At 33.4% G+C, this 23,964-nt stretch overlaps 1 protein-coding gene across 7 annotated transcripts in view; it reads left to right on the forward strand.

Annotated features, from left to right (window-relative positions):
* The first annotated feature begins 1,606 nt into the window (after nt 1-1,606).
* Nucleotides 1,607-23,964, forward strand: part of LOC138710541 (lysophosphatidylserine lipase ABHD12) — a 105,188-nt gene continuing 82,830 nt past the window's right edge. The window contains exons 1-3 of one of the 7 annotated variants that reach the window (XM_069841508.1): nt 1,607-1,937; nt 2,875-2,945; nt 22,058-22,187. In XM_069841508.1, the coding sequence (XP_069697609.1) occupies nt 22,111-22,187 (77 nt within the window). In that variant the 5' untranslated portion in view covers nt 1,607-1,937; nt 2,875-2,945; nt 22,058-22,110. Of the gene's footprint in view, nt 1,938-1,973; nt 2,113-2,207; nt 2,327-2,874; nt 2,946-20,850; nt 21,975-22,057; nt 22,188-23,964 lie in introns of those variants that run through there. The other 6 variants (XM_069841509.1, XM_069841511.1, XM_069841512.1 and 3 more) reach the window with 6 other exon arrangements.

Below are 23,964 nucleotides of genomic sequence, written 5' to 3' on the forward strand. Positions count from 1 at the left end.
ATATATATATATATATATATATATATATATATATATATAATTTGTCCTCGGACACCTTAAAAAGTTGTTTTATTAATCCTATGGCTATAATTAGAAACTTCAAATTCGACTAGATTAACTGATTGCAATTAGACCTACATTCATTTACAATTGAATGAAGGAGCAGTTAATAAGGCAGGTCAGGTACCGGTACTGACTCGTTCAATTAAAGTTCACTAGAGTCTAGTGAGATGTAAGTCGTGATCTCAGGCCATATCGACAGTTTATGTCACACAGTGCCCAATATTTGTCAAGACTTTATGGAGCCATTAACATGACGTTTTACAGCGCTGTTAGACACCATATTATAATGTCTCCTTCCTGTACACTTGTGGAGGCGGATTAGTAGGCAGACTTAATAGGCTTAATTGAAATGGAAACTTAAAGGATAGAAACGTTCGATTTGTCCTTTCTGTATAATTGTGGACACGAAGATAAAGTGTCTATTAAATAATTCTTTTAACATTCTACCAGGTTTTTTTTATTTGGGAAATCATTTATCGTAGTAACAGCAGTAAGTGAGATGTGATTTGTTTAGGATAACGAGTAATTTGGATGAAGAATTAATTAAAAAAACTATTATAAACATGCAGTGGAAGTATTGCACTCTTAGTAGGTATTAGATATTTTTTCTAAGAGTGTTCACTAATTCTAAAAATAAATATTGTACGGTACCGATATTCAGTGCATTTGTTTTTTAGTGTGTAACTGTATTTACTCATAGGTAAGCATTTTACTTTTATGTAGGCTATATGTTGGAGACTAAACGAAGAAAAGGTGAGCACGTGTTTCTCATTTTGTGAAATTTATAATATTGGGAAAACTTTAGTAACTTATACTTACGGTACTGTACTTTTCCCTCACTATCAATAATTTATATTTAAAGAAAACATGTTTGTAGAATGCGCAAAATCACGCTTACGAAAAGGCACTTTTTCAGTGCCAACAATTTATTCATATTTATTTTGGCAAATTGGTCGCTCATTCATAAATATATTTGTACCAAGAACAAGAAGTGTAAGAGTTGGGTTATTGATACAGTACCGGTATCAAATTATGAGAGTTTGGACTAGGCAATAATGAGATAGTGATTGGCGACCTTCTTATGTACTATATGATTACGTCAAACCATTGATAAAAATAATTATAAGTGCGTTGTATGGCATTAATTTTCAATCATCTCTACTGTTAGTACTGCATTGAAATGTTTTCTTGATTAAGTACAGTGCTAATTTATAGTCCATATTACAAAAGACGATTAATTTAGAAGAATTTAGCAGTTTAATCCTAATTACTGATTTCTATAAAATTTCAAATAATTGAATGTTATGGAATATTTGAAAGAGGTCCGTAAGTTTTGTGGTAGTATACGACTGTAGCAGTTGTGGTTTAAAAGTCTAGTTGGTCTAGTACGTAGTCACGAAACTTGAGGTGATTTTTTGCATTTCTCGCGATATAATGCTCCAAGCGGTTAGCAACTGAGAGTCATGGATATTTATCCATTTATCATGGCAGGACCTGATCATGGACTGTGCGATAGTAGCGACCCTATTAGCTAGCAACTAAAGTTCAACTGTCATTGGATGCATATTCCCTATGTATTGAGCTTCGTGACTATGAACTATACTGGTTTAGGGTTATGTTTATGTTTGTAGAGAATACCCTCAAATCGAAACTTCAATATCAAAATACATTTATAATGAGAGTTAAACTGCAACAATAACGTTAGCATTATCATTTGATACGATGAAATAGACGGAAATGTGTTTACTACATGAAAGTTGATACTTCATGAAATGTACATTTTATAGGGAGGTAGCTCGCAGTAGTTTATCAGATGTCAGGTCCGGTCCGATGGAATGTGAATTATACCGGCAAAACGAAGTAATTTGATCAAGGTGTGTACATGTTAAGATATCAGCAATATTGAAGTTGATATTGAACTGTTTGCATATAATATTCATAAATATATTGGTTATGTCACTTGAGAGGTTGTGATTACATAAGAATTCCTTACGCTTTTAATCTTAACCTTCTGTACATCTCGTAAGCCAGGTGACATAAATCGGTCAGGTAATCGTATTTATGGTATACATTACGTGGTATTTGTGTAAACAGCAAGAGGTGCAGCAATATCTATGATAGACGTGATTATTTTCCTTTTGGAATTGTGATAAGATGAAGTGTTTAACCAAGAAAAATACACTGTATTTATCTACCGTAATTTGGTGTATTCAATATAAAATAATACCTATGCAGGATAATAAGATTGACAAATACAAAATAAGTACGTCATGAATATTTATATTTTTTATTTCATGTGTGAATGCTTATTAATAAAAATTGCGTTTTGAAAACCAGAAAATTAGGCTACATTCGATTTAATCATATGATTGAAATATAGCCCCCACAAAAAAATATACTGGTGATTGTGTACACTAGATATACCGGGTAATTCACTTTCAAGAAATCAAGTGAGTAGGATATAAGATGGATTGGTGAATAAAATTGATAAAAAGTGTTATGAGATAAGAATTGGAACTATTGTGAAAGTACATATCATTTCAATATTTTTCTGGAAAAAAAAAAACTAAGGTACGGTACTAAATTTCCAGGAATGAAACCATCAGTAACTAGGCGTGACTGAGCTTAGTTTGTATTTGCTGTCCTTTTAGATAATTCATATCGCTATTGAAGTCAACCTTCAGTTGCGTGTTCTAACACTAAACTTAGGCCTATATGCGATAAATGTAGTGTAGAAAGTAGAATTTCTGTAGAATAATTGTTAGTTTTAAGAGGTACAAGTTACTTATTGTTTATTTAATTTTTATACAGAAGACTGAATACATCACTGGTCACCAGTTAGAAGTAATGGTTTGGGTCTCAAAACGAAGATTTGTGAGAAGGTAAGTGCAGCTGACAGTCATTTAATGACGTAAGTCGTAACCTGTAATAATTGACCATGAAAAGTTTAAGTGCCATTTGAAAGGTGATTAGAGCCCGTATTTTATGTAATGTGAAAATGTGAAATAGATGTACAATAGTGTCAAAAAAACCGAATCGACCCTTTTAGCTGATTTCAGAGCCTTGTTCACTCCAGAGCACGGTAGACTGGTAACTAAGACTTTCGTGGTTCGAATCCTGCCTGGGAAGAAAACTTTTTTTGTTCCTTATTCAAATTTATTCCCAATACTTTTCGATTGCAGCGATATTTTACTACTTAATTAACTTACTATTCCCAGAACATGAATTTTACCAGCAATCGAAAAGTATTGGGAATAAATTTGAATAAGGAACAAAAAAAGTTTCTTTCCCAGGCAGGATTCGAACCACGAAAGTCTTAATTACTAGTCTATCGAGGTCTGGAGTGAACAAGGCTCTGAAATCAGCTACAAGGGTCGGTCCGGGTTTTTTTGCCACTACTGTACATAAATATGTAACTTAAAATGGCAAAATATGTAGATAAATATTTAATAAATAAAAAAATATGTAGCTTAAAATCTAAGCTTTATTAGATATAACTTATTTTTGATAAGAAAACAGAACTGAAAAATATTACAGATGTGCATGTGATTCAATTTCATTTAGGCTAATTATTGTTTGAGGGCACAGTTAATAATTAAATATTTGCTATATTTTCTGCATTTATCGATTGTCTTCTGTCTGTTAGAATGCTCTTATAAATGAATCAGTTATTTGGAAAAGGCCATATATCCAATTTTTTCAAAATTCGTTTTATTGCATAAATGTGTTCTTTGAATAGAGCTGCTCCTTTGCTATGAAAGAGCCATTTCTCAGAGCTTTCTTTAACCCATTTGATCCCAAGACACTTTCAATGATTGGACTATAAATATTTCAGAATTGCCCAAATTATTTATGCCCAAATTATTTTTTATTAAAAATGTTGGTGTTTCTTATATATTCCTACTTATTGGCACATAAGATTATTGGTCCTCTCAAATCATTTACGCCGTAAATAATGCATGTTCCCATTTGGGAACAGTGGGAGTAAATGGGTTAAGTAGCAGAATCGAGTACAGATTTCTTTCGAAAGAGCCAGTATATGGCCTTTTCCAAATATCTGTGCAACATTTTTCCAGAATGCAATATTTTATTCTAATGTGTGTTGGCTGTTCTTTTATTGCTGTGCTCTCAAAGATTCAACGTGAATATTTCAGGAGAGAGTGAGATTGTTTTTCAAGTAATAAAAGAAAGAAAGTTGTCTAATCCGTATAAGAGTTCAGTTACAAAAGAGCTAAATTTGAAGGTGAATGTTACATAAATTATGCTAGAAATGCTGTTAATGCAAGAAAAACTGAACAAGAATGCAATGCCCCAACTAAAAAGAAAATACACTCATTTTCTGATGATTGCAGTGGTCAAAAACCAAACCACACAGTAGACCGGTTTCGTAAATGTAATAAGATTAATCACTATTTTCCAGTGATGCGGCATTCATTTTTTCCCTTTGACAGGGACATTGCTTTTGCAAAGGAGCCTAGTATGTATATACTTAAAGAATACTATGACTTGATCCATTCTTATACATCAAAATTTAAAATCATAAAGACAGAAGATGTGTTAGGCTACAAAACAGTTTGAAGATGTACCTGCAGCCAACTCGTGGATCATCAAGCATGACGGATTATCAAGTTCTGAGTGGAGAGAAATGCTAAAAATGATTGCGATGGTAGCACCAGTACATTCTCTCCCTGGTCGCTCTACAGGCACAACCCAATGTAGGCACTGCAGTGAGTATGAAACTTTACCACATGTGCTTGGGAGTTGCCCCCAGGGAGAAGTACTCAGAATAAAACGTCACAACACCATACGTTCTATGATCGCAGATGCACTTCGATCCAAAAATCTAGATGTTCACGAGAAAGTTCATTGTATTGCTGATGGTGGGAGCAATTGTAGAATCGATGTCATAGCTATAAATAAGAATAAACAGACAGCCGAAATAATTGATCCTACTATCAGATTTGAAATCTCAGTGACTCAACCATCTGAATGAACGTAGAGAAAAAGAAAATCTACGAGCCCACGATTCAGTACCTAGCAGCGAAATACAACATTGTAAAAATCACAGTTTCCGGTCTCTTCTTCAGAGCGAGAGGCACCATTCCGAAAACCCTTGTAAAGTGGAGGGAAAAATACAAGCTGGAGAGAGATCTTCAAGATGCCATCGTAACCACCATAATAAAATTTTTTGTAAGCTTAGTGATATTTCGCCAGAATCTTTATGGTGTACACTCAATTGAAATTGTACTAGGTTCTGTTTTTTTCTTATATCTTAATCTCTTTTATTTGAAACCTGTTTATATAATTTTTCATTTTAAATTTTATTGTGAGCTATTCTGTGTCGCAGGGCAATAACAGCAGGTGATTAATGATTTATTGCAAGCGAGCATTTACTATGTTGATATCTTAACAGAATCTGTTTTCACCTGAGTTTCAGTAATAATTCCTGGAGTGCTGAATAAAAAGGTCAAAAAAATCCTACTGTGTTAGGGTGTAGAAAACTTCAGGACATTAGTGAACATCTCGAGCATTATACTAGAAAACGCACAGCAATACCACATTTCTTATTCTTCTGTTCAAAAGCAATAGAACTTACGAAGTGACTGAAATGATGTAAAGTTTTAAGTTCTAGAGATCCTGCTGCCAGAATCGTTTACTGAAATTGCTTTTTTCATTCAGTAGATAGCAGTATCTTAAATTCACAATTAGTTTTGTTTTCTAATGGACATTTCGAGCACTGGCTGTAATGTAAATCAGATAATTTTTTTTAATTCCATTTATTAATACTGGTAATATCTTGTATAGTCAGGCTTTTTTCTCCATGCGAGTGCAGATATATTCTTGGCTCTTTCTCTGTTGCTTGACGGGAGCCAGCATGCAGGAAATGTATGGACAGTCGTAAGAATCACACTGTATATTCTCCATAAATTATAAAATTCAAGAACATTGAAGTAATTGAAAAGAACACTTACAGAGAACAAAGTCTTCAAGAATACCTAAAAAGATATTAAACTACAGATGTAGAGGAAAACGAGATGCAGAACATGCGAGGAAGAGGTTGCATTGAAGTCAGAATAGGCCATATGGTCTAATTTATGAAAGGTAAAAGAAAAAGAGAGAGATTTTTCTCTTAGATACGTGAGGTGCCAGTGATGTGTTTACTTTGTTGATCGGAACATTCAATTACCTCTCTCTTTCTCCTCATCACAGAACTTTGCTACAAGTTAAATGTGCTTTTTACCTTCACTGTGTTTAGTTTTAATAGCCATCGAATCAAAATAAATGAAAATCTATGTAAATAAATATAAATAGTTAAGTAAATAAATAAACAACACAAGAACTGTAACTTAGAACACTGGAGGAAAAATAAAAGAAAACTTTGAGATAGAATAAAAATTGAATCCCCATATTCTGGTTGGTGGTTATGGATAAAGGGTAACATTTTGAGGTTTGTGAAGACTGCGTAACTGTAAGTACAGGTTGCCTTTGACTGAAGACAAGGACAGAAAATCATTGTTCTTTGTAGTCTATTTTAAACTATGTGCATACTTTAGAATCAGCCATCAAGTAATCATGTGGCAATTGTGTTTATCACCACATTCCATTCACAGTAACTCGACTTGCAGATTTGTCTTGAGCAAACCATAACATTCATTTGACATGATCTTTAGAAGCTATGTACTGCAAGTCACACAGAGTAATTAATATTAGAGGAGAAAAATTCGCTCTGGCATCGGGGATCGAACCTGGGTCCTTCGTTCTATGTACTAAGCACATTGAGCTAAGCCGAAGTTCAATCCACAGCACCGGATCGAATGCCTCTTCTCTAGTATTTTTCAGTGCTGTGGATTGAACTTCGGCGTAGCTCAATAGTTAGAGCACTTGGTACGTAGAACCAAGGATCTGGTTCGATCCCTAGTGCTGGAGCAAATTTTTCTCCTTAAATATTAATTGTTACTGTAACAGACGTATTCTGTATGACCAAAAAATTAATCTTTACATGCAGAGTAAGATTTCCTTTCCCTCCTCTTATTTGGTGATGTAACTGAAATATAGCTTCGAAATATTGGACGTTTCTGCACTCATGACAGTGCAAAAACTCACAAATCTCGGACTGTGTTGAAGATCATGAAAGTCTCGTATCTCACATTGAATTAAGTTCGAACTACTTTGACTTCAATTTGAATTTAGTAAACAAGAAATGTGGTAATATTTCTGAGACTGGAAGCTACTATGATTAGACACGAAAGTTTCCAAATATTTTCTGTTGCATTAGTAATTTCATATGCATGTCCACTAATACTAGCATGTAGACCTTTCAGGACTCTTAATCCGTGAATCTTGTTGGATTCTTGCATTTTCTTGCACGATTTTGTGTTTGATCTTTATTTGATGGTATGCAGTTCTCTGAGTGTCATAATTGATTATTGCAAACACTGTATTCATATGGAAGTGAAGTAATATTTTCTTTTATTTATTTGTTACAACTTGCAAAGGCTGTAGTTATGAGATAAACTTGAAATATTATTGATGAATATTTGTTTATATGTAACAAATGAACACAGTGAATATATGTATTTATATCCTTTTGTATGAGTATGGTTACTTCACTACCTACTTGAATGGATCCGATGGCTGCTTATACTGCCTGCTCATAAGACCATTCTAACAATGCTTTCATTGAAATACCGTATTTCCAAATTTCAGCAGTATCTGGCAACACCAAATATACTCTGCTCATATGTATGTCTGTTTCAAACTATATAAATTATATATATATGCATATATATATATATATATATATATATATATATATATATATATAAATAAATAAATAAATAAAGCATTGTTCTACCTGTTTTGTGCCAGTGTGACATATTCAAGTGTGTTACGAATAATCATCAGAAACTCTTGTGGATAAATTCGTGAAACCTCTACTTAGTAATGTAAGGAAGTTCCACACAGAAAAAGTTTTCCAGTTTCTTGTTCAGTGAAACCCCTTTCTCAGAAAGTACTGAAGCTGTAAGTTTCTGACCACTAGTTCATTGGATGACAGGTGAGATTATTTACTTTTTCTGTTGACTTCCTAGTTACAAAAATCCTTATCAGTCTCATATATATTTGTTTTATAAATTACCAAACACTGGTAGAATATAAATAGATCGTGGTCTCCTGCAGTGCAGTTTTTTAAGAACAAAAATAATTAATTAACCCTACAAGTTCCATAAAATGCCCTACTAGAAGTTAATTTGCAATTTTAATTTGAAAACCATTTTTAATTCCATCATAATTATGGGGGTTTTTGTAACTGAGCAAATAATTAACTTTCGTCGTATTTTAAATTTTGTTTATGCATGTCTGATTCGTTAATCCATTAGAAATTTGAAGGTCATTTTAGTATTTCGTTTTCATATAAGCCGAATTGATATTTAAGAGTATTTTATTTACTGTATAATACATCAGTCAACAACTCATCAAGATGATAATTTTTTATTTTTTTTTTTTATTTTATTGGGTTATTTTACGACGCTGTATCAACATCTGGGTTATTTAGCGTCTGAATGATATGAAGGTGATAATGCCGGTGAAATGAGTCTGGGGTCCAGCACCGAAAGTTACCCAGCATTTGCTGGTATTGGGTTGAGGGAAAACCCCGGAAAAAACCTCAACCAGGTAACTTGCCCCGACCGGGATTCGAACCTGGGCCACCTGGTTTCGCAGCCAGACGGTCTGACCGATCAAGATGATAGGAAATGAAGAATTAACAGTCTTTCATCTCATTTTACATAATAGTTCCACAAATATTTTCGACCTATTGTTAGGTCATCTTCAGGTGGAATAACATAAAATGTGAACACAAGGTAATGTACAGACGAGGTAATTATGTTCTAAATTAAAGCACTGAATATTTGAAAGGTTAAAACCAATGTTTTAACTCTTTGAAAAATATGTGTATATGTTTATCAATTTTGTCGATTTTGTAAATCTATATTAACAATTCACAGTTCAATTTACAATTAACAATTTTACCTAATGCCCTAGATCATATATGTAACGGATAGGTCGGCCTTATAGGCTTTGATGTTAACAACTTTTGTCAGGTTTACTACGCTGCCATCTAGTCGTTACATAAGGAGTCACGTTATAATTCCCATTTGAATTGCATTAGCGACTCTACTGCCATTTCGTGTTTGTTTATGGCGGTCAGGTGGCAATCCTGGCGGTTGTTCTCGTCAAAGTGCTGCCGATTTTAACATAGCGATGAGTTATCTGTTACGTATATGATCTAGCCCAATGCTTTAATTTAGAAAAATATTATTTAAATATAATCATCATATCAACCTTGATACAACCATGTTTCATACTTATGCAATATTACGTACATGTGCCATCACATAATTACCACGTCTATACATTACCGTGTGTTCACATTTTGTTTTTACCTTGTGTTCACATTTTGTTTTATATATATATATAGGGTAGTTCACTCTATTGTCAGCCACCTCCCAGTAGTCAGTCATCTTGGCATAATTATGGAAAAAATAAGTAGATCAAAGAATATGTACATATTCTGTTGACTCACCAGTACTCTACTATTCTTTGTCCTGCCCTCAAACCTCTAGTAACCTCTGATGTGAGAAATATAAAGCAATAGTTAGCCTCTAAACATGTTGTGGAGAGCACCATGTTGTTGTGTGATATTCTTGTGCGTTGTACAACGTGCAGTGTCATTTTTATAAGGTCAGTATTTCGTTATTATAAGTCACAGCCACTTAAAACAGTGATTGAATGACTTGAAATATTCTAGAATAGTTAAATGAGCACTGAATTTGTGTTTTAAAAGTGTTAAGTATTTCAATGGAGCTGACCATAGGAGACTTCAGTAAGATAGAGAAGCCAGTAGTCAGCCTAGGCGGCTCACTACTGGAACTATGGCTCACACTGAGTTTAAAGACCATTTTCTGTCATCTGCAAGCTTAAAGCCTGGCCTTTAATGTCAGACCATGGTATTTTTGTTTAAATACATAAAACCCAGTAGTCAGCCTAGTAAGACACATAGGCTGACTATTGATATCTTGATTAACCTATAGTCAGCCACCATCTCAAATATTAAAGTCTAAATAAAATAATGTAATAATAATAGTGTAGAACTCATGAGAAGTTACCTACAACTTGCTTCCTAAATATATATTTTACAGATAGGCCTATAAATAAAAAAGTTTTCGACTAAAAAGGTGAAACAACCGATTCAACAATATGAAGAGAGGGCGTTAGTGGAAGCTTTGCTTGAGATTCGGCAAAATAATTTAAACATTCGTAAGGGACATTGCAAGAGGGACAAAATTTTGAAGAGCATCTGTTCTGGCCAGGTCCCTTATCAAATACAAAAAAGGAACGACATGTTAAAGAGAGAGTTCCATGTACTATTTCATCAGCAGCATGACGTGAGTTCTTCCATAAAAAGAACTTGACCAAAATCGAGGAAACAACATTAAAAAAACAGAGAAAAGAGGAGAGGGAGAATCGAAAATCTCTTATGAAAAATAGCAAAGACAAAGAATGGAAATCTACATTCATCTCAGATGCAAATGCTGATCCAGATGATGAATCTCAGGAAGAGGACAATTATTTAAGGCAACTGTGTACTGCTTGTAATGATGAACTTATTAGTGACGTTGAAGATGAAGATTTGAAAAATATTGGGTATGATAATTGTTCAAACTGGTTTCATTTCAAATGTACTGAGCTTAATGCATTGCCATATGATATTGCAGAGAGTAAAGAATTTCACTGTCAACTGGGCCTAACACACAGCATTGTGAAGGAAATAGCCATTAGTGCCCTCAAAGGATCGATTCAGATATTGAGAAATCATTTGTATGGGAGTGATAATGGAAATTTCAAGTTATCTTAACCGATGGCTGTTCATTGGTTTAGATATCAATGCCAATAAATCCGTAGGCCTACTATTATTTTTCTTGCGGTATATGGCATTCCAATCATTCTAACCTGATTCCCCTCCTCCCTTTCTTAACTGTAAATGAGCACAAACACTACTTAGGTGTACATTTTTCTGACATTTTGTATATTCGATTCCCTAAGCGTTTCAAATGTATATTATCATTTTACCTTTTAGGTGTGTTTCTAAATTATATGTAATACTCTTTGTCAAATCTGGCAACCTTTTCTTAAGGGAAGCTAAATTGATATTATATTTTGCTGATTTCTTTTTTTTTTGTAAAAGGAATATTGTTTCAATAGTGTCTACCTCAGAAATGCCTTCTGTCATTCTAATTTTTTTTGTAATTCTGTATAATGAAAGCACATGTATAATGTATATTTTTATCATATTCTAACAGTAAAATTGAATTTAACCTAAATTTGGTTTAGAGGCTGAGTACTGGTTTCAAACTGCCTGGACACGGATTTATGTGGCCGAATACTGGAGAATTTGTTACTACTAGGAAAATGTATTATTTTTAGTCCAAAAAGTGTAGTTATAATGTTATGTTATGTGAAATTTCAAAACTAGACTATTTGTTTGTAATGGCGATTAATAAAGGAAATAATGTTAAATGATTTTCTTATCAGAAACTACTCTAGTGTATTACAGTACTGTTAACAGGCTGTCTAATGGTGCAGTCACCCTATATATGTTAACTACATCCCACCTGAAGATGCTGTAACAACAGATCGAAAATATTTGTGGAACTACTATGTAAAATGAGATGATAGATTGTTAATTCTTCATTTCATATCATCTTGATGAGTTGTTGACTGATGTATTATACAGTAAATAAAATACTCTTAAAGAATTTATTAGAGTCGCGATACAAAGTAATATTTTAGTCACATAATATAAACATAAATCATAGGCCCTATATTGGTAAGCGAATTCCAGGGCCATTAGGAGTTGCCATCTAGCGACAGTTTTTTCCTATTCATGTTACATGTTTGACATTCAATGAGCAGGCAGTATAAGCAGGCATTAGATGCATGGCTGCATTCGAGCAGACGATGGGTTGTTTCTACAAACAGATGAATGTCTCTTAGATAAATTGTTCTGGAGACTGAAAGATTGGTTGAAAAATGCAGAAAACGTTTATTTTATTGTCAGCAGTTACTGATTGGTGTTTATAACAGTGGATTGGCATTGTTTTATATTTTTCAGTATTTTCCCCAGTGTGTGAGAATTAGAGATAGTAATTTAATATAGTACTGAAGGAATCTTAAATTCTATTATTTTCTTGTTTTGTACTTAGCTTTGCGTCATCCACAGTGTGGTGGCAATAAAAATGTTAATTAGAATATACTCTTGCCACTCATCTTATTGGATGAACACGTCACATTTCAAAAGGTAAATTTTACACTGAAGGACACTTAATAATGGTGACACAACCGACACCTTAATTTTTAGGAAAAAAGCACTCATCATCCTAGTGGCATTAACAGTAAATTACAAGGCTTTATACAGTACAACAATTTCTTTGATGTGGCATTGCCTCAGCTGGTAGGCTGAGTGACACTCCTGACAGCATTGACGAGCAGAACAAAGCATAGGGTGCAATAAAAATTTCTGTCTTCATGTATAAATACTTGGTCTGATATAGATATGGCACATGCAGTTGCTTCTTTCGATAAAATAATCTCTATTTTCAGTTATTCTTTACTTGTTGATGTAGTTTTCTTCGTTGTATACTGGCTGTCTGTATTATTAAACTGTTGTAAGTTATAACTTTTTTTATTTGTTAATAGATTTGATTGAAGCTAATGTCGTAATACACATCATTTCTTAAAGTTTGACATAATTTTGAATCTCCACATATGCTCCTAATATTTTCAATACATTTTATTACATGAATTGTAAGTGACTGCCAACAGCAAAATGTTTTGAGGAACATTATTGAAGATATTGGAGATTGTTGATTCCAGTTCGTCCATGGTTTTCTTCATTACACATTTTCCTTGGCCCATTCCCAGAGGAACTGAGCTGCAAGCAGTCATTTGTTTGTATCACTTTTACCAATTCAGCAACTTGCAGTTATTCACGGATATCATTTACAAAATTGTGCATAAATTGGAGCTTTGCAATGTCGTTCCATTGAGAAGTTACTGCCCACATATGTTTTTCCAGGATTTACAGATATCTTTCGGAATTCATTGTTTTTCGCAGAAAGAAAGGACTGCCTGTGAATGCCATGGTAATCACACTATTTTTACATTTGGATCCCCCTGTGCCTGTTCAACACAAATGTGCGGATTTGTACTTGCTCAATAATGATAGCTGATGAACAGAGTCATCCATGTGAAATACTGCCTCATCAAGCCACAAAATACTGTCAAACAGTTTCGGCCTGTTGTCATTACTATTCCAAGAAAAATTTTGAAAATTCCATCCTTCTGTCACAGTTGCTATGGAACAATTACTGGAGCTAATGTAGCTTGCATGACTTTCACAAGCTCCTTGATGCAATGATTTCCATGGGCTCCCCACAAACATCTTGTTAACTGTGACAACATGGTCCAGTGGCCTCGAGGTTCATGGTCCTCACAGTCTCGTTTATTGATGATACTGTTGTTAGTAAGGTACAATAATTACTTTTTTTTTTTTTGTTAATTTTTGATTACACTCTTTTAAAATTTTTATACTACTGAAGAAGTATTAAGTTATTTAAAATAAATAAATAACTTCATTGTGTTAATATTCAAATTATGGTGTTATTTTACCTGATTCACTAGATTCGATGTAGTTTTCATCATCCTCTGAATTCTAGTGAATTCCCGCACTATCTTCTGACTTCCTGTTATGGTGGAGGTGTTTTCATGATTGGTAGTGTTGTATGGAAAAGGGTGTGTGTTTTGAAATTCAATTGAGTGTTGAGGATGCATACCCTTCTCGATACAACATTACCAATCATGAACATACCTCACCTACCATAACAGGAAGTCAGAAGATAGCACGGGAACTGACCAGAATTCAGAGGATAATGGAAACTACATCGAAACTAGTCAATCAGGTAAAATAACATCGTAATTTAAATATTAATACAGTGAAATTGTTATTTATTTATTTATTTATTTATTTATTGATTTTAAATAACTTAATAGTTCTTAAATAATATTACTTATTTTAGACAGCCTTTCCTAAAAGTAGATCTTTTAATGCTAGGCACGCATGTTAAAAATTGTATATTATACTATAGTGTGTGAAAAGTATTTTTAACATTGACTTTCATCTGTTTGCACCAATTGTTAATCATTTTTCACCAGATATCATATGACAACAGCCGCATCTGATCAGTAAAGTGATTCAAACAATTGTAGACCTACTTCTAGAAATGATTGTTCTTGTTTAAGAAATGTATACAGATGAATTAAATTGCTTCAAAAACTATTCTATTGATTAATAAAACAATTAAGAATTAAATTTATTTATAAATATTAGGGGATACCAGGATATGAATCAGTGACCTCTCAATCTGCAGTCCAATGCTTTACCTCTCGCTCTTAGAGTGAGCACAGTGGAGAAATCGTGAGAATTGTAGCAGCACGAACGAACAGCTGTCTGAAAAATAGAGTTATGATAAACATGTTAAAAATTATTTTATTTTGTTCACTTGGTCCATGCTTAGTCCTCTACAACTTTTGCCCTCATACCACAGATCTCCAAACCTCATAATGGGCTGCCGTTTTGGTTCTCTCTTCTACACTACACACAGCTGCCATATTTTCCTCAAGGAACAGTGTATATTATATTTTTAACGAATTCGGTTAACAAATGAAGATGATGTAATCATTTAAAAAATAGAAATAGAGAATGACTTATAAATGTAATTATTTTATTTATTGCTTTCCCAAATCGAGAGAAGGTAAGATTGTCATCATATTTAATAGATTGTTTCTGGACTTGATTTGATTATTGAATATATTCATCTACAATTCTACATAGAGTACAAACATAACTCAGATGAATTAGTAAATATGTGTGTCTTGTTTTGAATTTATTCTCTCTTTTCTCAAATGGCGACAGAAGCATAATCTTTTTGGATGTTTACGGAAATGGTCGAGAGAGATGTTGATGATGATGATGATGATGATGAATGATCAGAGACCGGAAGTTTAGGCATTATGAATCATTAAAATAGGCAGGCAAAAAGGCATCATAAATAGCTAAAATAGACAGGAAAAAAGGCATTATAAATAACTAAAATATGCAATAAAAGACAATTACAAAAACCTTGCACTAGACCCACAACCTTGCACTTTCCACAAAGGGATTTCGGAAGCAAGAAAAGCTTTACGTAAGTCGAATGCAAATTGAGATTTTCGACTCGATGTTGCAATTACTGTTGGAAGCAAAGAAATCTTCTTCCCAGTAGCCTTGGAAAATGCATTTTTGTATTTGGTTTTATTGATATGTTGCGATATGAAATATGTAGCTAGCTACAACAACGTCGCAATGAAAACTGAAAGAAAAATAACTGTTAAAAATAATGTTAGACCCGCACTCTTTGCCTTGTCAAAACAAATAAACACAAGCGATAATTAAAAACTCTTACTGTTATACATTTTTGCACGGCAGCACTCATTGTTGCAAAGAGAATATGAACTGACTGAAAGACAATAATATACATTTGGTGAAGTCACTTTCATTGTAGTAGTTATAGAAATAGATTAAAATATACATGTAGGCAATTTTTAATAATAAATTGATAAATAATAGATAAATAATCAAATAAAGGCAAAAAAAGCATTTATTTTGTAAATTAGGCATTTATATTAAAAAAGGCAGAAAAGAGCAACATAAAACTGTGACGTTTCAATAACAAAGGTATAATTCGTACAGATTTACTTTCAAAATGAAGACAGATTTAACACATTTAAAAAGACATTCTGCCAAAGTTCCAGTCTCATGATGATGATGATGATGATGATGATGATGATGATGTTGATGACGATGACGACAGTCAAATTTGAGATAATGATGACAATAAAGGATCTGACGACGACGATGATGATGATGATGATGATGACGATGACGATGATGATGACGAGGACGACGACGACAATGATGAAATACGTACTTTTAAAAATTTGACTTTTAGATTTCACATGTGTGTGCTTGTGTATGTCATTTGCACAGTTTCACAGGAAAAATGTTATGTTCGTTTCGGCATTGTTTTTGATACAATATACACTTCAATGCAGCAATTAAAAATCAGCACTTAACTTTAGTGTAAGAACTCATTCGTGCAGTTATCACTATTATTGCAGTTGTTGATTTAACAGTTTTGTGGTCCAAAGCACAATGTAAAATAGTCCCCCTCTCTCCAAACATGTTTTAATATCAGTGTATATAGTTATAAAATAATCAGAAATATGCTATAAGTTGTTATAAAATGGCAAAAACAACCTGAAAACTTTAAAACAAAGATGAAGAAAAAAACACTACTCACAGAAGTTTGCTTCTGGCTTTGACAGTAACAAACTTGTTGATTATATATTCCTAGTTGAGATAGTCATTAGTCAGGAGATTGGCTTTGATGTGAAGATTAGACAAGGTATTTATTTAGTTCCTTTTCAGACAAAGTAGAGAGCAGATATGATTTCATTCTTTTAAGAGCAGAAAACCAGCATTCTGCTGAACAATTTGTAAGTGCCGTGCACAAAAATATTCTAAGAGCAATATCAATATTTGGAAACATGAACTGTAACTGCTCTTTTTGTAAAAATTTTCTCATTTCAACTGGTACATCACTAATCCCATAGGAATTCAGAAGTGCTTCAAAGTATACACATTCGCTTGGGAAGAAAGGTTCCAAATCAGTTTCATATAAATGATGCTTGGAGTTTTCAGAAATAACATGTGGTGAACTATCCTTAAGTTTACTGAAAACTATAAAGAAGACTGACAGTATTTTATAACTTTTCTTTCTCCTTGCTAATTCAGTGTGCAACTTGTCGAGTATTGGGAAAACCGTTTTGACTCTAAATTTCTCCCTACCAATCAAAAGAATTTCAGTGTCTGTTTCTTCATCAGCAAGAAGTTCGCATTTCCTTGCTCTTTTATAGGTACATTTGTAGTCCATATCAGTCATCTCCATGGATGTTTGTTCTTAATAGTTGAACATGCCACGAATGGAGCTGATGAACCCTAAAAGTGATTCTTATAAATCTATGCATTATATCACATATGTTTACACTTTGCAATTTAACATTTACACTATTAAATCTCTGGAGTATGTCCTTCCAAACTGCCATCATGATATATTTCTATTTTGCTGAGTTGATTCAGTAAGCCTGAGGCCTCATTTCATATCAGTGGTTTCTCACAGGAATTATTGATAACATTCTATCAATATTCATTTAGACTTACACATGCTTCTTCTCTTGTTGACCAACGTGTTTTTGATAAACTTTTTACTGTTTTGCTTCCTTTTTCCGTGAGAGACAAAAGTAGGTAGTTCCTAACATTGTGTGTAGAACCAGAGAAATAAATATTAATATTTTACACTAGATTGAAGAATGAGCATGCTTTCTGAAAACAACTTGCAGCACTAGTGCCAACTAAATTCAAAGAACGTGCTGTACAAGACACATAATGTGCTTTCGGATTTCGTTCTGTAATGTGTGCCTGTAAACTTGTGTAGGCTTGCTTGCATTGTCGTAAGACTGACCTCTTCAGTCAGTAATGTTAATGGAATGTGTAGACAAGACTTTCAATAGGACTTCAGCTAGGTTTTCAGACTTGTGTCCCGGGTTTGGCAAAAACAAAAGAAAACGTTCAAAGGCTCCCTGTTTTCGTCTATGTACCTTAATATGAAAGATAATTGATCAATATGTGAAATTTCTACAGTAGAATCTACTGTTATTATAGAGAAATATTAGGCCTATCTGATATGAATCTACTGTTATTATAGAGAAATATTAGGCCTATCTGATATCACTGATGATAATCTTTTCACACCTTCAAAAAGCAATTCTATTATTTCATCACAAATTGTTGAAGATAGCTTGCATGTCCCTGTCCTGGATTTCCATAATGTTGAATGTGCTCCACGAAAAAAGGATCAAACTCAGCTATAAGTTCAGGAAACAAGATAAACTGACCACTATATAATGAATGGAATTTTTCAACACGACTTGTTAGATTTTCACTACTGCAAACACCCTTTTCATTACATTGCGGCAGTACAATTTTTCTGTCTCAACATGACTCAAAATGATTTTCTACGGTTTCAAGGGATTTTTTTCTTGTTAAAAGCGATGGTTCACAATTTTTGGCTCAAGTGAATTTTCATAATGAGATAAAATAGCCTACAAGAAATGTTTTTCCAATCTGAAATGCCAAGAGTAGTGATCATGGTCTTGCCTCCAAACAATTTACATAGCGCACAATAAATGGCATTGGGACTACAAGAAAATATAAATAATCACACGCAAAGTTGATTCATCATTTACAAGATTACGATAAAATGCATTTTTGTTCAGATACCAGTACCTGGTTTTACCTGCTATCAGGCTCTGTGAATTACAGGAATCACTGTTACAATTTTTATTAATTCCAGGGTGTAGACTCTTTAACACACCACTCTACAGGATCATCACTAACATGGTTATTCCTTTTTGTAACGTCTGATTTGACACTTGGATCTATGTGTGACTTGAATTCCGAATTTTTTTGTTTTCTTCATCTCGAACCATTGTTTTGTTCGCATTTATTTCTTTCACTGCGGTTGCAGTGTTATCAGCACATGTAGGCCTATTAACACTGCTTGAACTGGAACCAGCAACATTTCTTTTGACAAATGTGTCTGCTTTATCAAGTGTATTTACGTAGAACTTAGCTTCCCTTTCTCGCTTTACCTTTGCTATATAATTTACGAAATGCTGCCCTATTTAATTTTGCACGTTTATTTTTGTCACTTACGTGATTGCGTGGCTAACGAGCCACGCGTGATTGTCAACCAAACAAAAGAAAAGGATCATATTTATACATGTAAATAAAAATTGCCTAACCACTTCAGAATCGTATCACACTAGTACAAAGCCTTCAACGCTATAACCACTGACCAACTAATTCGAATTATTTTACCTAACTGTTAAATGAAATCGTTAAGAGAACGACAGTGAAAAATAATTTAAATTTAATTATGCATTTTTTTTTTTTTTTTACAAATTGTGAAACTGTAACGCGATCCCTTGCGGAAATTTAGTATTGTAGTCAGCCTCAGAAACCAACTGCAAGTTAGTAATAATAGTTCAAACTCGTATTGTCGATTGTAGTCCTTACTTTAAAACTATTTCATAATTTTTGTCAACTTTTAAGAACAATTATAAAAAAAAAAAATATTGATGAAATTAAAAATATAGTGAAAATATGCCGCTTCCTACAGCTTCCACCCCTAGACCCGTGCCTAGTGACCCTATAGGTAAATCCACCTCTTGTCACAAGATTTTGAAATCAGAATTTCATAAGCATGGAAATCGACTGGAAGTTGTCAGAAAACGATAGTTTGCACTTCCAGTTGAGGGCATTGTTGCCATTTTCATATCTTTTGACATTGAAGAAAATGCTAGAGTGCCATATTTTATTACGAAGTGTTCAAGAGGACATTCATACATCTAGAACATCTAGTCACGTGTCCAAATGTTTCGTAGTGTCACATGACCAGGCCACCAGGCCTGGACTTGGGTGGTTCACAGTCTTCATAATAATTGATTATTGAAGAGTTGAGTGATAGTTATCAATTGCAGATCATTTAATGTTTGCAGTTTGAGTGGTGGTTTTATTTCATGTTAAATGAACCTAGAAAAGTGCTATGGGTGTGAAAAATGTAGAGAGAACTAGAAATATTATTTTTTTAAGTGTTAAATTAAAAATAATTAATGATTTTGATTGAGACAAGTAAACGAATTGTGGACCTAATATCGTCGTGTGAATGCAAGAACTAGGTAACTCGATTTTTCATATTTTGTGACATTGCCTATTTACTTATTTATTGCACTAAGGAATATGTCTCGTTTTCATTCAACTATTTGTTATATTGGAAAATAGATGTCGCTGGTATCGTTCGATCAGTTACCAAGTTCTTGCATTACATTTTGTGCCATTTTTGCTATGCTATAAAAGAGGTAACTAAAACACGCAAATTTCGAGCTACCTAGTTCTTGCATTCACATGACGATATGTGCAAACAATCTTTTGCATACAGCGAATAGAACAACATTGATAAAAAAAAAGTGTTATATAAAATTTTTTAAAAATTGTTGGTGCTAGGAACAGTATTAAAGTAATGAAAACTCGTGATGACATGATAATGAAACATATCATTGATGTCATTATGGTGAAAATAAAGAATTTAATAATATCGAAACATGCAATTACATACATGTTAATTTTATTTTACAGTTTTTCTGTTAAAAGTTCTATAAGAAATATAATGTCTATCACTTTCTGTTAAATTAAATCAATGTGTTAGTGTTAAGGAATGATATTTCTTGTAGGTAATACATAATTTTGTTCACAATTATAATATAGAAGAAAGATATTTATATATCACTAGGATTATTTACAGAAACAACATGGGTTTAAATGATAAATTAATTCGTTTTTAAAGCCGACAGTTTAATGGAGCGAATTACCATATTCGAAGCTCCACTTCATAGGCTACTGGTGTGATGCCACGTCCCCCATACATGCAAAGACTCACCAGATGCAGATCTTTTATTTTCAGTAAGGGAGAAAAGAGATCCCAAAGGTTCAATGCTTTTTATTACGTCGACACCCATGACTAAGATAAGCTATTTGAAATTTAGCGACCAATGACTGGAAGAGATATACAGTAATGCAATATCTGTACTTATCTGTACAGACTTACCTCAGGAGGTAGGCTATATCTGAATGGGATTGTCCATACACGCTTGTGGACTTACAGTTGACAAAGAAGTCAAATTCCCCGTCAATAAATGCAATCACTTGAGAAATACAATAGTACCTATTCATTTATGATTTTACATTCATAAAGCTCCGTACTTTCATATTTGCTATAGAGAACTGCTTAAAACGAAACAATTACGAAATATCGATCACATGCTCACAGTATTGTTCGTTTCTATACCTAAGTTTTCTCCCGCTTAATTTGGAGAGCTCTACAATCCGAAAAATTCAGGCAGTTTTTGAAATCTGGTGACTTACCTCAAGGTCAAAGGTCTTGATGCTTTTCGCCCACACACGAGATTTGCGTGTCGATTTAGGTTTGTACAGACTTACCTCCTAATAACTGCGTGTATGATGGGGCTCTTTAAAGGCCTGAAAGAAATAATACTTGAAGACATTGATTTTATTTGTGGAACAAATTGTTGCTATAACATGAGTTTAAATGATCGATTATCATTGTTTTGATAACTGTCATTGTTTTATGTAACGAAATAATTATGATAATTGAAGCTTCACTAGGCAACTAATGCTATACGAGGTTTGAAAGAAACAGTACTTGAAGATATTGGAAAAATTAATGTACTATATAAATTGACAGCATAGAAGTGTTTCTATGGAAATGTAAAAAAAAAAAAAAAACAAAAAACAAAAAAAAGAAAAAGATAAAACCCAGTCTTGGTTGTTCATGACCTGCATTTGTTACACAATCACATGCTCAGTGAACCTCAGAAATCTCCTCTGACTGTCCCCACTTCAGTTGCCTTATTTTGTTTTCATTTTTTATTCTGTTTTTCTTGTTGCTCTTCCCTCCCCTCATCGTCCTTCGTCTGTGATTGATAACAGAGTAGGAGAAGTGTGGGTGCTTTAATGAGTATGGTGGATGAAATGACGTACTTTTGCTGTATAACACTGAAGTGTGTATTAACAGTCAAATATTTAAAGTTTTCTTGAAGACATGATCAACTTTGAGGTATAGAAGTAAATAATTGAGAATCTGTTATACATATTTAACATAGTGAGACTATATTGTGTTTTCTCTGTCCCGTTTTACAGGTACTGTATTGAGTTTTAATAGAGTAGAATATTGCTATACTCCTGTTTGCATTATGAAGCGAGTTCTCAGAGGGATAGTCATACTTCTATCTCTATTTTGCATTCCACTACTCCTCTACAATTTAGGACTGTAAGTATTTCTTCTAACACCAGATTCCGTGATTATCCACTGTGTCGTCCTGCTTCCCTTCTTAGTTGCGGCTGCACATTCGGCTGTCTTCTATTCTGCATGCAGTTTCGTTCAGACGTGTAGTTGCTTACATTGAAACTATTAGTACGACAAACTGGATTGTGTTTCTTAAAGTCTTCAAATCTTTCGTTGACAATATTTTTTCAGAAGGAAATGGCATTGTACATTAGCTTGTTCTGTGAATCTGTGTGTGTGTGTTTTACTGTTATATTGTTTGTGAGGAGCACATAGATATAATAATATCAGGAGTAAAGAAAAAGGCTCATAGTTGCATACTTGTTATGACAAAAAGTCTTTATTTACCATCCAATTACCACACTTTTGCATTTTTCCCGGAGTTAAAAATTATCTATGTCATAGAACTTCTATCTAGCATTCTACAAGCAATAATGAACATTTTGAACATCAGTGTGAATCTCAAAATTGTAGCTTGGCATATTTATTTATTTATTTATTTGAAAGTACACAGGCATTACTGCCCATTAAAGCACCTTCTTAATATAAAATATTATGATCCTTTATGCAGCCAAACACATGCTAGTGTGAGGTCTCCAGACACAAAGTGTGTAGTAAATGGAGCAATGGTTTCTGTCAGTTCTCATTTCACTCACACCTCCAGCAAACATGAATTTAATGACAAATTGTATGACGTGAGCATGAATATGCGAGTTTCACTCATAAAACAAAGTACACGCAAACCACATTCTTTTGTTGATTCTCGTACATTTTTCCGAAAGGCTGTAATCCTACTTTTAAGTTTCCGAAAATCGAATTCCGAAAGTAATTCTTCTGATTGTGGAACTGTTACTAATAATAATAAAAAAATCATACATATATACAGAATGGAAGTGATATAACTGTGCAGATTGAAAATACATTAAAATAAGTAAAAAACCTATTATGCATGCATTCCGTCTATAGGTCACTGCAATAGAATTGCCAGACTTCCTAATGGCAGGAAATAATTAAACATGTTAATCTTTACATTTATTTTGTGAGAAAACCGTCTGTTTTATTTAAAAACTGCAAAGGAATAAATCATTCCTTAACCACTTCTCTAATGATAAGAGTAAAAATAAGAATCGTGTGGATAGTACTTACCAGATAAAATAGTGTTAACATTTAAGGGGAAATTATTTTTTTCTGAGATAAGTATTCGTGTGGGACTAATATCACGAGTCTAATACTATAACTATTTATAGGTAACTTGATATTTGAATTACCCTACCTATTCCAGTGGGTTATTTAAGTACTAAGCTTAGAGATCCATTATGGTTTCTTAAGCTAAATATCTACTATACAGCATTACTACACATGGAGATAATAAGTTGGTTGCTCAAAAGCTATTCCCTAATTGTCTCAAAATATTATATTTTCAGTTATCCACTTAACAGTGTGTCCCACTTGCTACCGAATCCGGAATTTATTTTAATAATTCCAATAGTAATGAAGATATTTATCACTGTTGTATGGTGTAACTTGGAGTAGCAACAACGTGCTTATCCACTGGCTTATTTGTGATTGTTGCGTTGCATGTGTAATCATTTATTGTTGATTGTGTTTATTCGTAATTCAAGTGTATTGGAAAACAGTTTGTAGAAAGACAAATAGTGCAGTTGAAATGAATCGGTATACTCTTGAAGAGCGTGTGTTTATTATTCGAGTGTATTGGAACACAGACTCAATACAGGCATGTCAAGAGCAGTTCGTAGAGAGA

Source organism: Periplaneta americana, chromosome 12 (genome assembly GCF_040183065.1).
Source record: "Periplaneta americana isolate PAMFEO1 chromosome 12, P.americana_PAMFEO1_priV1, whole genome shotgun sequence".
Classification (NCBI taxonomy): domain Eukaryota; kingdom Metazoa; phylum Arthropoda; class Insecta; order Blattodea; family Blattidae; genus Periplaneta; species Periplaneta americana.